This window comes from Pelophylax lessonae, assembly GCF_965119305.1.
Source record: "Pelophylax lessonae genome assembly, chromosome: 8".
Taxonomy (NCBI): domain Eukaryota; kingdom Metazoa; phylum Chordata; class Amphibia; order Anura; family Ranidae; genus Pelophylax; species Pelophylax lessonae.
The window spans coordinates 24,727,834-24,742,891 of record NC_138775.1 but is presented as its reverse complement, the minus strand read 5'-3'; the positions used below and the strand labels follow the sequence as shown (position 1 = coordinate 24,742,891).

The window sequence follows — 15,058 nt, the reverse complement described above, 5'->3', positions numbered from 1 at the left end:
ATTTTGTATGGTTGAATTCTCACCGCAATCGCACTAAACACGCACGTGACCCTTTTTTTTATCCGCAGCAGAATAAGATTGCATGGTCGTTCACACGAGTGCGATTCCATTCTGTGCGAACTTGCAGATCGCACTGCGATATGCGATCTCAACTGGGGGTGTCGCTAACTTTTAATTGACACCCCCTGTGTTATCGCATATGGCAGTGTGAACTGCCAGGGGTGCGGATGCGATGCTGGAACACGCTGCATATTCGCAGCGTTCCCGCATCGCACAAATGTGAACCGGGACTAAAAGTCGCTCAGTTTAGTGTTACGAAGGAGTTGTGGTGCTAGAATTATTGCTCTCATTCAGGCATGCGCAGGGATATGTAACATGTATCTCAATCAACATTTTCAGGTGTAGGCAGCCTGGTTTGTACATTTACGTTTGTAGTGCGTATATGTGGGGGGGCTCAGAAAAAAAAAAAACGTGTGTGGGGGGGGGGGAGGGGAATTTTATGTGCTGGGGTGTAACTCATTTTTTACAAAAAAAAAAAAAAATTTATTAACTTTTTTTTTTTAATCCTCTATATCGGGGATCTTCAAACTATGGCCCTCCAGCTGTTGCGGAACTACACATCCCATGAGGTATTGTAAAACTCTGACATTCACAGACATGACTAAGCATGATGGGAATTGTAGTTCCTAAACAACTGGAGGGACATAGTTTGAAGACCCCTGCCTATATGATGATTTGTTTTGTGACAGGTTCTTTAACCACTTCTGGACCGGAAGGATTTACCCCCTTAATGACCAGGACATTTTTTGAGACACGGCACTGCGTTATTTTAACTGACAATTGCGCGGTCGTGCGACGCTGTACCTAAAATGTATGTCTTTCTTTTTCCCACTAATGGAGATTTCTTTTAGTGGTATTTGATCACCTGTGCGATTTTAACTTTTTGCAGTTTAACCATTTGCCGACTGCCTGCCAGTTTTTTACTGCGGCAGGGCGAGTGCGTCCAGTCATGTAGTACTACGTCACTGGAGTGCATGTGGTTTCGGCGGCGCACCGCGTTCACAGCAGGAGGCGGGCCGCGGGAGGAGCAGCGGCAATTGCCGATGCCCTCCCACGATTGTCCGGGAAACCGAGATTAGATCCGCCTGCTTATGTAAACAAAGCAGGCGGATCTTCTGTCAAGACAAGCAGGGACATATCAGCAGTTTCAGCTAAGCTGAAAGTGCGATCTCTCTGTGCCTGTCACCGAATCCTCCCCCCCCCCCCCCCCCCACACACACAGTCAGTAAGCATATTAGGCTCACATTTAACCCCTTTGATCAAGCCCAGAATTAACCCCTTCGCTGCCGGTGTCATTTATACAGTAACAGTGCATATTATTTAGCACTGATTACTGTATTAGTGTCACTGGTACCCAAAAAGTGTCAAAAATGTCAGTCAAGGGTCCGATCTGTCCGCTGCAATGTCGCAGTCCCGCAAAAAAATTGCAGATCGCCGCCATTACTAGTAAAAAAAAAAAACAATAAAAATTGCATAAATCTTTCCCGTAGTTAGTAGACGCAATAACTTTTGCGAAAACCAATCAAAATACGCTTATTGTGATTTTACCAAAAATATGTAGCAGAAAACAAATTGGCCTAAAATGTTAAAAAATTTTGATTTTTAAACTTTTGTTTTTTTTTTGGAATGTTATATATCAGAATGTGAAAAAGAATGTTTTTTTTTTTTTTTTTCAAAATTGTCGCTTTTTTTGTTTATAGCAAAAAAAAAAAAAAAATCACAGAGGGGATCAAATCCCACCAAAAGAAAGCTCTATTTGTGGGAAAAAAAGGACATCAATTTTATTTGGGTACAGCATCGCACAGCAGCGCAGTTCTCATTCGAAATAACGCAGTGCCGAAACGCAATAAATGGCCTGGTCATTAAAGCGGAGTTCCGGCCTCAAATTCGACTTTGGGCCATCCGCTTGCTGAGGGTCACCTGAAAAAGAAATGGATAATCACGATTTTCTTTTTGTTTACTTACCTTGTTATTGAAGAAAATATAATCACCTTTCTTCCACTTCCTCCCTCTGTGGCCGCGGCCCGCACCGTCACTTCCTGTTTGCATTGACTCCTGGGAGATGAACGTCATCACTCCCAGGAATCAATGCGCCTGTACCGGCCCCACTCGTCACTTCCGGTGCAGGCTCGTCATTCCCTGATAAACAGCTTCTGGGCATGCCGTGGAGGGATGACACTCCTGCCCCGGAAGTGACGGCGTGGCCGGTACAGTGCATTGTGGGACAAAAGAGGGCGCGCTGGCTTCAGCTGCCCACACCTGAGATGGCAGCGCTGGAGAAGAAATTTTCAAGGTAAGTATTTCATCTAAAATGTAAGTGCGACCCGGGACAGTTCAGAGGCTATCCATTGTGGAATGTACTAGCCCTGACTGTCCCGGGGGTATTTTTATTAAAAATCATGTCCGAGGCCAGAACTCCGCTTTAAGGGGGTAAATCCTTCCAGTCCAGAAGTGGTTAATATAGCAATAAATGTACATGTTAAATACCAGCATTGTGAGTGCCTGAATAGAACCTGGGATAGCCTCTTGCAGTCCCTGTACAGCAGGGCTGGAGGGTGAAAGGAAGAAGTATGCTGATAGAAGGAGAAAGCGGAGCGACAGGAAGATGAGCTCATCACTGGGCTGCTTCTCCTTTCAGACCGTGGACGGTTCCTGGGGGACCCGAGCTAAGAGGAAGTGGGCGGATTGACTCCTTAAAGTGGAGTTCCACCCTAAAATGTAACTTCCATCCATCTTGTTGCCCCGGGTCACCTGAAAAACAAATGAATAATCGCAATTTTTTTTTTTTTACTTACCTTGTTTTAGAAGATAGTATACTTACCTTACTTCCTCTTCCTCTCTCGGCGGCCACGGCGATTCGTCACTTCCTGCTTGCAATGATTCCTGAGAGCTGAACGTCATCGCAGGTATGACGGCGCCTGCACCGGAACTGACGTCAGTTCCGGTGCAGGTGCCGTCATACCTTGCTAAACAGCTTCTGGGCATGCCCAGAAGCTGTGCAGGGATGACGCTGCAGCCCCGGAAGTGACGGCGGGGCCGGTGCAGTGCATCGTGGGACCCAAGAGGACTGAAGAAGACGCAGAAGAGGATCGCGCTGGCTTCAAGCTGCCCACACCTGAGATGGCAGCTCTGGACAATACATTTTCAAGGTAAGTATTTCTTCTTGCAGGTAAGTGCAACCCGGGACAGATCAGAGGCTATCCATTGTGGAATGTACTAGCCCTGACTGTCCCGGGGGTATTTTTATGTATTTTTTTTTTGTTTTAGGTGGAACTCCGCTTTAACAAAGCAATTATTATTCTAGACTCTTCTTATTCGTAGGTTGATTGGAGAGCTAATCGATGTCTATAGCTCAGATTTGAAGCCCGAGATGGAGTCTGTCCTGCTGGTGGCTCCAATCACTGCCCTGGAGTTTATAGGAGACCATCTTCTTGCTGGTAAGATTTGTTTTTTTTTTAACCTGTGATAGCAATGCTAGGAAGGGGTGGGGGTGACCAGGGCCGGGACAAGGGGTGGGCAGGAGGGACGGTTGCCCTGGAAACAATGGTTTATTGCACGGATGGGGGATGCCTTGACCCTAACCCTAAGGGAAGGGGGGGGGGCTGCAGTTTGGCATTCCTGCCCTGGGCGGATAACCTTGTCCCCGCACTGGGGGTGACTATCAAATGCAAACCAAAGGAGATCATCGAGAAGCATTGTTAAAAAAATATATATATATTTTGGGGAGAAGGTCAATAACAAAGTAGACTAAAGCCAGCCATACATATACACTATATTGTCAAAAGTATTGGGACGCCTGCCTTTACACTTTAATGGCTTCCCAGTCTTAGGCTGGCCATACATTATACAATTTTCTTGTAAAATTTTCCTTTAGATTTACCAAAACCATATAATATGAAGTCAAACCTAAACACTTTTATTGTGTATGCAGTCAAGCAGACCCTTGCACTACAGAGTTGAAGTTAAATCTAAAGGAAATTGAATAGCAAAATTGTATAATCTATGGCCAGCTTAAGTCCGTAGGGTTCAATATTGAGTTGGCCCACCCTTTGTATCTATAACAGCTTCAACTCTTCTGGGAAGGCTGTCCACAAGGTATAGGAGTGTCTATGGGAATGTTTGACCATTCTTCCAGAAGCTCATGAGAAGGCCTGGCTCGTAGTCTCCACTCTAATTCATCCCAATGGAGTTCTGTCGGGTTGAGGTCAGGACTCTGTGCAGGCCAGTCAAGTTCCTCCACCCCAAACTCACTCCTCCATGTCTTTATGGACCTTGCTTTGTGCACTGGTCCAAATCATTTAGTGGAAGGGGGATTATGGTGTGGGGTTGTTTTTCAGGGGTTGGGCTTTATACACACACTTTAGCAGCTTCAGCTCTTCTGGGAAGGCTGTCCACAAGGTTTAGGAGTGTGTCTATGGGAATGTTTGACCATTCTTCCAGAACTGTATTTGTATGGACCTTGCTTTGTGCACTGGTGTGCAGTCATGTTGGAACAGGAAGGAGCCATCCCCAAACTGTTCCCACAAAGTTGGGGGCATGAAATTGTCCAAAATGTCTTGGTATGCTGACGCCTTCACTGGAACTAAGGGGCCAAGCCCAACCCCTGAAACACAACCTCACACCATAATCCCCCCTCCACTGAATGATTTGGACCAGTGCACAAAGCAAGGTCCATAAAGACATGGAGGAGTGAGTTTGGGGTGGAGGAGCCTGACTGGCTTGCACAGAGTCCTGACCTCAACCCAATAGAACACCTTTGGGATGAATTAGAGCGTAGACTGCAAGTCAGGCCTTCTCTCCAACATCAGTGCCTGACCTCACAAATGGTCTTCTGGAAGAATGGTCAAACATTCCCATAGACACACTCCTAAACCTTGTGGACAGCCTTCCCAGAAGAGTTGAAGCTGTTATAGCTGCAAAGGATGGGCCAACTCAATATTGAACCCTACGGACTAAGACTGGGATGCCATTAAAGTTGATGTGTGTGTAAAGGCAGGCGTCCCAATACTTTTGACAATATAGTGTATCCAACCTCAACTAGTTCAGCAGGGACAGGTCATCTTTTGATCCATGTACAGGCAGGCTGGTTGTACAGAAGTCCTTTTAAAGATTAACTTCTGTACAACCCCGATTTTTGCTGCTCGATCAGTGCCACCAGCTATAGCCACAGTGGTGATTGGTGTATTCTGTGAAGTCTCCCCACCATCAGAATACAGAGGCACAGAGGGAGAGTAATTTATTTATTTCAACAATAAAATTAAAATGAAAAAAAAAATAAAATCAAAAATAAAATGAATTCTCTGTGGGCTGCTTAGAGTTTCCCGGTTGGCAGTCTGTGTCCCCACTGGAAAGATTTGACCACTTCCTGTCCGGGTGCCACAAGTGCAGATGATGGGATCTCTCAGTGAAATGGAGCGCAACAGCAGTAAAAGCATATTTAACCAGATGAGTGAAACATCTCTCAAGTTTTTATCGCTGTCTTTGTTTTCCTGTCCTGGTGGCAATTGCATCTTCTAATTGTTGTCACCAGGACAGGAAGTAAGGTTAAATCTCCCCAATGAGGACACAGGCAGCAACAAATACTTGGAAACACCAGGACCAGCACCACTAAGTTTGCAACAAGAGAAGTGATGCATTATAAAACCTAAAGCGAATCTCCAGGATTTACCCCACCAATTGCCTCCCACTCTATTCTTTATTTCAAAAACATACACGTGCCTTTTTCCTGCAGTCTTTTACTGGCGTCAGGTAGGCTGATATTCTTCTAGAGCTGTGGGAGGTTGGCAGCCACTGTGGTGGCTGAAGGCTCCTAGGGGGCCTGGGGGGCACTATGGGCAGTTGGGTGGCACTGTGGGAGGTTGGGTGGCACTGTGGGCATCAGGGTGGCACTGTGGGAGGTTGGGTGGCACTGTGGGAGGTTGGGTGGCACTGTGGGTGGTTGGGTGGCACTGTGGGAGGTTGGATGGCACTGTGGGAGGTTGGGTGACACTGTGGGAGGTTGGGTGGCACTGTGGGCGGTTGGAAGGCACTATGGGAGCTTGGAAGGCACTATGGGCAGTTGGGTGGTACTGTGGGCAGTTGGGTGGCACTGTGGGATGTTGGATGGCACTGTGGGCAGTTGGGTGGCACTGTGGGATGTTGGATGGCACTGTGGGCAGTTTGGTGGCACTATAGGTGGTTGTATGGCACTGTGGGAGGTTGGGTGGCACTATGGACAGTTGAGTGGCACTGTGGGCAGTTGGATTACACTGTGGTAGGTTGGGTGGCACTATGGGTGGTTGTATGGCACTATGGGTGGTTGTATGGCACTGTGAGAGGTTGGGTGGCACTATGGGCAGTTGGGTGGCACTGTGGGGGCAATTTGCAGCTAGGTGGAGGTCTGGGAGGAAGGAGGCCACAGCCCATTTAGTAGAGGCTGGGCTCACAGAAAATAGGCAGAATTACCTTACTGTCATTTAGCCATGAAGAGAACTGTCAGCGCTGGGCCAAGGATGAAGCCAGGGGGTTTTATACATGCTGGGAACCCCCCAAAAAATTGGAGATTTATTTTAACGATTCAGATAAAATATAATTGTTACCCCAGCATTTTATATTCCTGATATGTGGCTGCTGTACCACGTACATGTATGAGAAAGTATCCTGTTCTCTTTTTATTGCTTCCTTTGTGTGAAATCCCTGGTGTTCCTGCCGGTCCCTCTGCTTCCCTATTAATAGCAGGAGAGCGAGCACACCATGGTAAGTTCTCTAGCTATGCTGGGAACTCAGTGTGCTGTCCTCCAATGATCAGACTTGTCCTGACGCCCCCCTGCTGCACAGCCATTCACTGGGAAACTCAGTGTGCTGTTGCTTCTCCTCCCCCAGCTCTTATGCAGCTGATAACAGAGGGAGTGCAGTGCGATCCCTTATAAAAAAAACAAAAAAAAAAAAACGTTTTTTATATCTGTACACAAATGTTTTGCCTTTCGTTTCTATTTTAAACTGAATGGGTTGTTTTACAAGGTGATCGTTTACAATCACTTTAACCACTTACCGCAAAGTGACGTATATATACGTCGGCTAACTTTGCGGGGTTATACTGGGATGATGCCTCTAGTTAGAGGCATCATCCCGGTACCGTGGTTTAGTGGCAACGTTCGGCTTTCCGTCGGTAACGACCGATGCGGCTTGGGAGCCGCTCGATCGTTACCCGGGTGAGCGGGAGGGGACGCCCCTCCCGCCGCCTTACGTGACTTTTACCGGAGCTCCCGTCCCACCGGGCCCCAAACACCCAGCCGGCTGGATGGAGTCCCGATCAATGCCGGAAACGACTTCGATCAGGTCTCCGATGACGTAACCCGAAGGCTTCCGGGTTACTCTGCTGCAAAAGGCGGCAAATTTAAAAAACGGCTGTATGCAAGAACGTCATTTTTGGCGCTTTGCATACATGGAAGTGTAGTGGAGGGGTTTGGGGTCTTTTAGACCCTCGATCCCTCCATAAAGTGTACCTGTAACTGCATATTGGTGTCACAAGGGATGTTTACATTGCTTGTGACAGCAATAAAAGTGATCAGATTTTTTTTTTTTTTTTAAACTGTAATAAAGTAAAAAAAAAAAAAATAAAATAAATAGGAAAAAAACATTTTTTAGCCGCCACCGTCACCGTTAGCTCGCTCACAAAAAAAAACGTATATGGAAGTCGAGCCGCGAATGAAATCGCTATTCAAACCACATGTGAGGTATCGCCGCAATCGCCAGAGCGTGGGCAATAATTTTTAAAAAAGAGCTACACTCTAACTCTAAACTGGTAACCGTTAAAAAAATTGAAAGCGTCGCCTATTGAGATTTCTATTGACCTTAGTTTGTCACCATCCCACGGGGGGGGGGGGCGCAATTTTAAACCGTAACATGTTGGGTATCTATTTACTCCGCATGACATCATCTTTCACAATCTACAAAAAAAATGGGCTAACTTTACTGTTTAGTATTTTTAAATGCAGTGAAATGTGATTTTTTCAAAAATTTTCCAAAAAAATGGCGTTTTAAAGACCGCTGCGCAAATACCGCGTGACAAAAAATATTGCAATGACCGCCATTTGATTCTCCAGAGTCTTTGCTAAAATAATATATATAATTTTTGGGGGGTTCTAAGTAGTTTTCTAGGAAAAAAATACTGATTTTAACTTGTAAACAAAAAGTGTCCGAAATAGGGCTGGGGCTTAAGTGGTTAATATATTATACCAATTAAAAAAAAATAAAAAGTTATTCTTTAATGCTCATTCTTTCATAAGATTCTTCTTGTGTTCTAGGTGAAGGGCCAAACCTTACCGTCTACAGTATAAAAGCCAACGGTACTAACCGACCAAGAATCCAGCAAAATGTGCTGGGAGATTACACCATACACGGCATAAAGCCATCTGCTTCTACATCATGCCGGACACAAGATGTGTGCCAGATTTGTGTGTTCGGGAGCAAAGGGCTGACTGTCCTGGAGTTCAGCATCGCCGATCAACAAGTAAACCTGTCCCAAGTTTGTTGCCTTCGGCGACTTCACGATTGGATATGGGATGTCCAGTGGCTTCATGAAGATCCACAAGCCGAGGCCTACTTGGGCTTAGCCTTGGGCCACAATTCAGTGGTTCTTTATGATTATAAGAGTGGGAGGATCCTGAAGGAAGTACACTGCGCCGAGAAATGCATCTTGTATTCTGCCCATTTTGTGGGCAAAACCTGGGAGGAGCTTACTCTGATTTCTGGGACGGTTTTCAACCAATTGGTTATTTGGGGAATGTGTGACCGGACCAACAGTGAAGGAAGAGTGGAGCCTCGAAGAAGGATAAGTGGCCATAAAGGTGTGATATTTAGCATCTCCTATGAAGAAGTTAAAGGGATACTGGCTTCGGCTTCTGATGACCGTAGCCTCAGGGTGTGGAAGGCTGGAGATCTTGCAGACTCTAAACCAGACATCCAGTGCCTTCTCGTGTTGTATGGACACCAGTCCCGGGTTTGGTCTGTTAGACTTCTTCAAGAAAACATTGTCAGCATTGGAGAAGACTCGGCCTGTATCATCTGGAACTATACTGGTGATATTGTTCAAAACTTTAAAGGCCACAAGGGTCGTGGCATCAGGGCAGTTGCTGTCCAAGACCAGCTTGGTTGGGTGGCCACGGGTGGAGCAGATTCTGGTATTAGGCTTTGGCAAATAAAAGGCAGAAATTCTTTATCTAATGGGCTTGTAAGCCTAAATTTTAATTTCCCTGAAAGAATCGGAGCTCCCAAGGCAATTGCAATGATAGATGCAAGCTGTCTTCTTGTAATGACAGACATGGGTTCCATATACATGAACGACTTCATAAGCAATCAATGGACTTTTGTCCTGGCGGATGAGAACTATCGCTCATATAGTCTCCTGGATGTGTTCAAATCTTCAAAGAACATTCTGTGTGCCATTGGCAATATAGCAGGGGGTGTTAAGATCTTCTCCTTGCCCTTCGGTGGTAGTTGCCCAGAGCTTAAGCTTTATGATGGCAAAGTCCACAGTTTGACCTGGGTTCCATCACCATGCTTGTCGCCAGACAGGTGTCATCTTTTCGCTTCAGGTCCCAATGGAGTTATGAACTGGATTGAAGTCACATGTGTTTCAGGAAATATCCGCTCCATCTCGGAGAAGGGGTGTTTCAGTTTGCCAACCTGCAAGCAACGGTGGCACACAAGTATAGCCTTTGTGCCTACAGAAAATGTGATAGTTTGTGGTGACCGTAGAGGGTCCCTGATGCTGTTTTCAATGAAGGTTGCTGGAATATGTCAAGGTAAAGATGTTGCAGGTACACCTTCAACAAATTGTCCACCATCTACTGGTTCCTCAGATTCAGTTGCTCTGGGGGGATGCTTGTTTCCTATTGTGTTCAGTCCACCAGAACAAATCGAAGATCCTGTTTTTGTTCTTTATGGAATTCATGGTAAATTAGGGGTAACCTCAGTCACCTACCATGATGGCTTTGTGTATAGCACCGGCCGTGACGGACTTTATCGTCAGCTGAAGATCAAAGGAGGCCAGTTAGTTGTACTCCGCAAACGCAAGTCTTGCAAGGGCATGGAATGGATTGAGCGTCTATCGTTTATGCCGGGTGGCAACTTGCATATCCTCGGCTTCCATTCAACGGATTTTGTGGTCTGGAGCACTAAAACCAACGAGAAAGTTAATTGCGTTCCATGTGGAGGAGGTCACAGATCTTGGAGCTACAAGAAGGAAGGCCCTAGAGAAGTTTTTGTCTACATCAAATCTGGTGATGTATTTGCCTACCAGAGCCAGCCATTAGAAACGTTACAAAGTGTGCTAAAGGAGCCGTTGCATGGCCGAGAATTGACTTGCATTAAGTATGCTGGAAATGTGAAACTCAAAGAGAAACACATCCATATTCTGATTACAAGCAGCGAGGATACCACAGTTAATGTTTTAGCTTTTGATGAGGTTTCCAAAGAGATTTGGCAGCTTTCAACCATCAGTGACCACCTATCCAGTGTGAGGACATTGGCTTTGGCCAAAACCAAATCTCAGCCGCTGGAGAATGGCATCCTTTCCTGTATGCTGTTCACTGCTGGGGGTAGAGCACAGATAGAGTGTTACCGACTTCTGGTCCAAGCACAGGAGGATGTAGGTCATGTTACATGCCAGGTCATCCACTTGGCCTCCCACAGGCTGGACGAACACTGGGACAGGATGAAGAATAAGCATCGGATGATTAAGGTGGAACCAGAAACCAGGTGATTGTTGATAGTGGAGTTGACCTTTTTGGAAGGAAGCCTCTAGTGGCAAAAATATGGTGGCGTACCTACAGTGGTCACAATTGCAACCTCATCCCCATTCTCCAGGGGGCCCATGAGGCTCCCCTGTACACATCATGGGTAGGAGAAGCGGCGGGGTGGCATATAGAAGAACCAATCCCCTTCGTTTTCCCCCTTCAGCCATTGAAAGCCTGCTTCTCCACTTCTCCCTCCTGCAGGCATTCAGCCGCTGCAGAAGGAAAATGGAGCGGATCGATTTTAATATATGCCGGGCCTCCTTTCCAGCTTCCCTTCCTTTCTCCTGCCCCTGTGAGCTCCCCTGGCCCCCCTCGTTCCCCCACAGCTCTGTTGGCTTCCCCCTCCCCTTTAGGGCCCGTAAACATATTCCTTTTAAACTGGCTGAGATTCGAACCATGTGTGGGCAGGCTTAATGTATATATATATACTGTATGTGTGTGTGTATATATATATACTGTGTGTGTATGTATGTATTTGTATGTATATATATATATATGTGTTCCTACACTTCTGCAATAGCGGAGGCGAGCACCTGCTGCTTCGGCACAGGTAGGAGCTCTGTCTATGTAAACCATGCGGAGCTCCGTCCTGTCAGCGGGGATGTGGTGGATTTTGTTTCCCTGCAAAGCAAAAAACACCACATAGTACACACAAAAACACTGGCTAGGCACACAGTTAACCCTTTGATCGCCCCTGATGTTAACCCCTTCCCTGCCAGTGTCATTAGTACAGTGACAGTGTATATTATTAGCACTTATTACTGTATTAGTATCACTGGTTCCCACAAAGTGTCAGTGTCACACTGTCCACTATGATGCGATGATGAAGGTGTAAAGCCGAAACGCGTCAGCATTTGTCATGTTGTCACCGCTATCCATGCTGGAATGAACAATTTTACTTGGAAGAAGCTTTTTCATGTGCCGGCTTTATTCATATCACACTGTCCACTATTCAATCACAGTCCTGCTATAAGTCGCTGATCGCTGCCATTACTAGTATAAAGAAAAAAAAAAATTCCAGTATAAAGTCTATAGCTTGTGGACGCTATAACCTTTGCGCAAACCAATCAATATACACTTACCTTACTCACTTTTTACCAAAAATATGTAGCAGAATACATATTGGCCCGAATTTATGAAAATAAAATTGATGTTTAAAACTTATTGGATATATTTTATAGCAGAAATTAAAAAATGTTTTTTTTTTTTTTGTTTTAGGGCTCTTTCACACAAGCGGTCCGATCAGATCCGCCTGTCAGTTTTTTAGGCGGATCTGATCGGATCCTCCATGCAGCTCTATGGGGCAGCGGATGTCAGCGGAGACACCTCCGCTGACACCCGCTGCCATCCGTATCCGATCCTGTCCGTGAAATCTGGACGTATGGAAACCCTATTTTTCCATCCGTTCAGGGATCGGATCGGATGAGAGCGGACAGACGGTCCACTCTCATCCGATCCCCCATAGAGAGCAGCGGGAGCTGTGACACCTCCCTCTCCGCACTGCAAGCGGAGGCGGAGCTATCATCCGCCGGCTCAGCGGGGATTGGCGGATCGATCCCCGCTGAGCAGCACGGATCCGCCTACGAAGGGGGAACGTGTGAAAGAGCCCTTATAGTGCACAAAATAAACTTAGAGGTGATGAAATACCTCAAAAAGAAAGCCCTATTTGTGAGGGGAAAAAAAGGACATAAATTACATTTATGAACAGCGTTGCATGACCGTGCAATTGTCCGTTAAAGTAACGCAGTGCTGTATAGCAAAAAATAGCCAGATCATGAAGGGGGGTAAATCTTCCAGTTAAAGTACTATACAGCTCAAGTTTGTAAATGTTGAACACAGATCCTAATGAGAGTGCAAATTGACACTTTACAAGCACTTCTTGAAGCTTATTGAAAGCCTACTGAAGCCCACAAGCAGCTTGCTTAAAGTGGCAATCAGCACTCCCATTGGTTTCTGTGCTCAGCATTAACAAGCTGGAGCTGAATGGCACTTTAACCACTTCTGGAATGGAAGGTTTTACCCCCTTAATGACCAGGACATTTTTTGCGATTCGGCACTGCGTGATTTTAATGGACAATTGCGCGGTCGTGCGACGCTGTACCCAAATAAAATTGATGTCCTTTTTTTCCCACAAATAGAGCTTTCTTTTGGTGGTATTTGATCCCCTGTGCGATTTTTTTATTTTTTTTTTATTTTTTGCGCTGTAAACAAAAAGAGAGCGACAATTCTGAAAAAAAAAAAAAAAAACAATATTTTTCACATTCTGCTATATAACATTCCCAAAAATTGACAATTTTAATTTTAACATTTTAGGGCCAATTTGTTTTCTGCTACATATTTTGGTAAATAAAATCGCAATAAGCGTATTTTGATTGGTTTGCGCTAAAGTTATCGCGTCTACTAACTACGGGAAAGATTTATGTCATCTTTATTGTTTTTTTTCTTTACTAGTCAGTGGCATCTTAAGAGCATTATAGGCCCCAGGGCAATGCAGTGCACTGGGGCTCCGCCTACACAATCACCCACGAGAATAAAAATGCAAATCATTGATAAGGCAATATTTATGGGTACAGCAGTGCCAGGCTAGTGACAGCTTCCAAGTTGGGGGGTTGGGTCCGGTGAACACACATACAGACGGGAGTCAGACTCAATTGTCCTGTGTGTTCCTGTGGAGACAGACAGGTATTCCTGCAGTTGTGGGCTCCCCCTCCATGGCCCAAGTGGCCTGACAGCAGCGCAGGGCCGACGGGCACTTGCCACCTGCTAAGTTCAGCGGTGGAATGCATACAGGAATCAGGACTAATGCTTGACTGGGGCTAGGTCGCTGGGCATGTGGGCCCCCCCCCAGGCAAGTGGGGCCCCCGGGCAACTGCCCAGCGTGCCCAGTCGGTAAGATGGCCCTGTTACTAGTAATGGCGGCAATCTGGGATTTCCCCTCCCGCCACCTTCCGCGGCTCGTCTGGGTCTCCCATCCCACCGGGAGACCCTGGCAACCAGCCTGCACGGCCGCCAAAGACCCAATCAAAGCCGCATTCGGCTCTGATCGGGTCTCCATGCAAAAACCCGGAAGTGATGTCATGACATCACTTCCGGGTACTCGGCACCAGATTCCAAAACATGACCGCATTCAAAACAGCCAAACTTGGCGTTTTGAATACTTTAAAGTGCAGAGGAGGGGTTTGGAGTCTTTCAGACCCCCAGATCTCTCCACAAGAGTACTTGTCAAGTGATTAAAAAAAAAAAAATGTTTTTAAATGTACAAAAATATTGTCCGATACCGATATTCAATGGCCAAAATATCGGTATCAGCTACAAAAAACCGATATCGGTCGATCACTAGTTCGGACCATTGTCTGAAATTTTTGACACTTTTTGGGGGACCAGTGACATTACTACAGTAATCAGAGCTAAAAATATGCACTGTTACTGTACTAATGACACTGGCAGAGAAGGGGCTAACACAGTAAGTGATCAAGGGGTTAAATGTGTACCTAGGGGAGTGTTTCTAACTGTATGGGGGAGGGACTTGTGAAATGATCACAGAGACCTGTGTTCCTATATAGAAGGATCACAGGCGCTCTATGATCATTCCAGAGAGAACGGTCAGCTGCGTTTACAACAGCCGACCCTCCTTCTCTCTCATCGGGGGAACAATCGCGGGTGTCAGGCAGCAATCGGGGCCGCCTGCCCCAAGCATCGGAGTCCCCGCTGCCGAGTGGGGGCGGGAGCGTGCCGTCCTCTAGCTGCAGGCACGCGGCGTGATTGACGTATACCTACGTCGTCGCGCGCAGGAGGGGCAGCCTGCAGCAGTTTAACTGCGGCGGGCGGTCGGGAAGCGGTTAAAAGCTTCCTGAGAACTCTGCAAATGCTCTTTCAAAGCTGACTGTTCACACTGCTCCTAAACCAGCTGACGCCTGTGTGAAAGAGGCCTGACTATATTTGTATGTAAATGTGAAATCTGATCAGAAGACGAACGTTAGTAATCTGTAACTCTTCCTTGCTGCCTTTTATCAGGTACATGTCCATCCGAGCCCTGGATGACGTTGTGCTGGGACGATCCTCCTCTGGTCTTTTCCTAGCAGCTGCCTGCAGTGATGGTTCTGTAAGGTAGGTCCATGTACAGTGCAAGAAATTATCCGTGAGCCCTCAGTATTCATGACTTACTGAATTCACTAAGCAACAACACATGTATTAGTCATGATAAGCGTCATTTTCATCCA

The 15,058-nt window shown here is 46.2% G+C and overlaps 2 protein-coding genes across 3 annotated transcripts in view; one reads left to right on the top strand and one right to left on the bottom strand.

Annotated features, from left to right (window-relative positions):
- The window catches only part of LOC309562133 (kelch-like protein 10), a gene marked incomplete at its 3' end in the record, with an annotated part of 516,189 nt that overhangs the window by 430,069 nt on the left and 71,062 nt on the right, over positions 1-15,058 (bottom strand). The window lies entirely within an intron of this gene.
- Positions 1-15,058, top strand: part of WDR6 (WD repeat domain 6) — a 37,381-nt gene that overhangs the window by 3,032 nt on the left and 19,291 nt on the right. For both annotated transcript variants that reach the window (XM_082266426.1, XM_082266425.1), the window contains exons 2-4: positions 3,382-3,497; positions 8,346-10,800; positions 14,853-14,945. In XM_082266426.1, coding sequence (XP_082122552.1) covers positions 3,431-3,497; positions 8,346-10,800; positions 14,853-14,945 — 2,615 coding nt within the window. In that variant the 5' untranslated portion in view covers positions 3,382-3,430. The remainder of the gene's footprint in view (positions 1-3,381; positions 3,498-8,345; positions 10,801-14,852; positions 14,946-15,058) is intronic.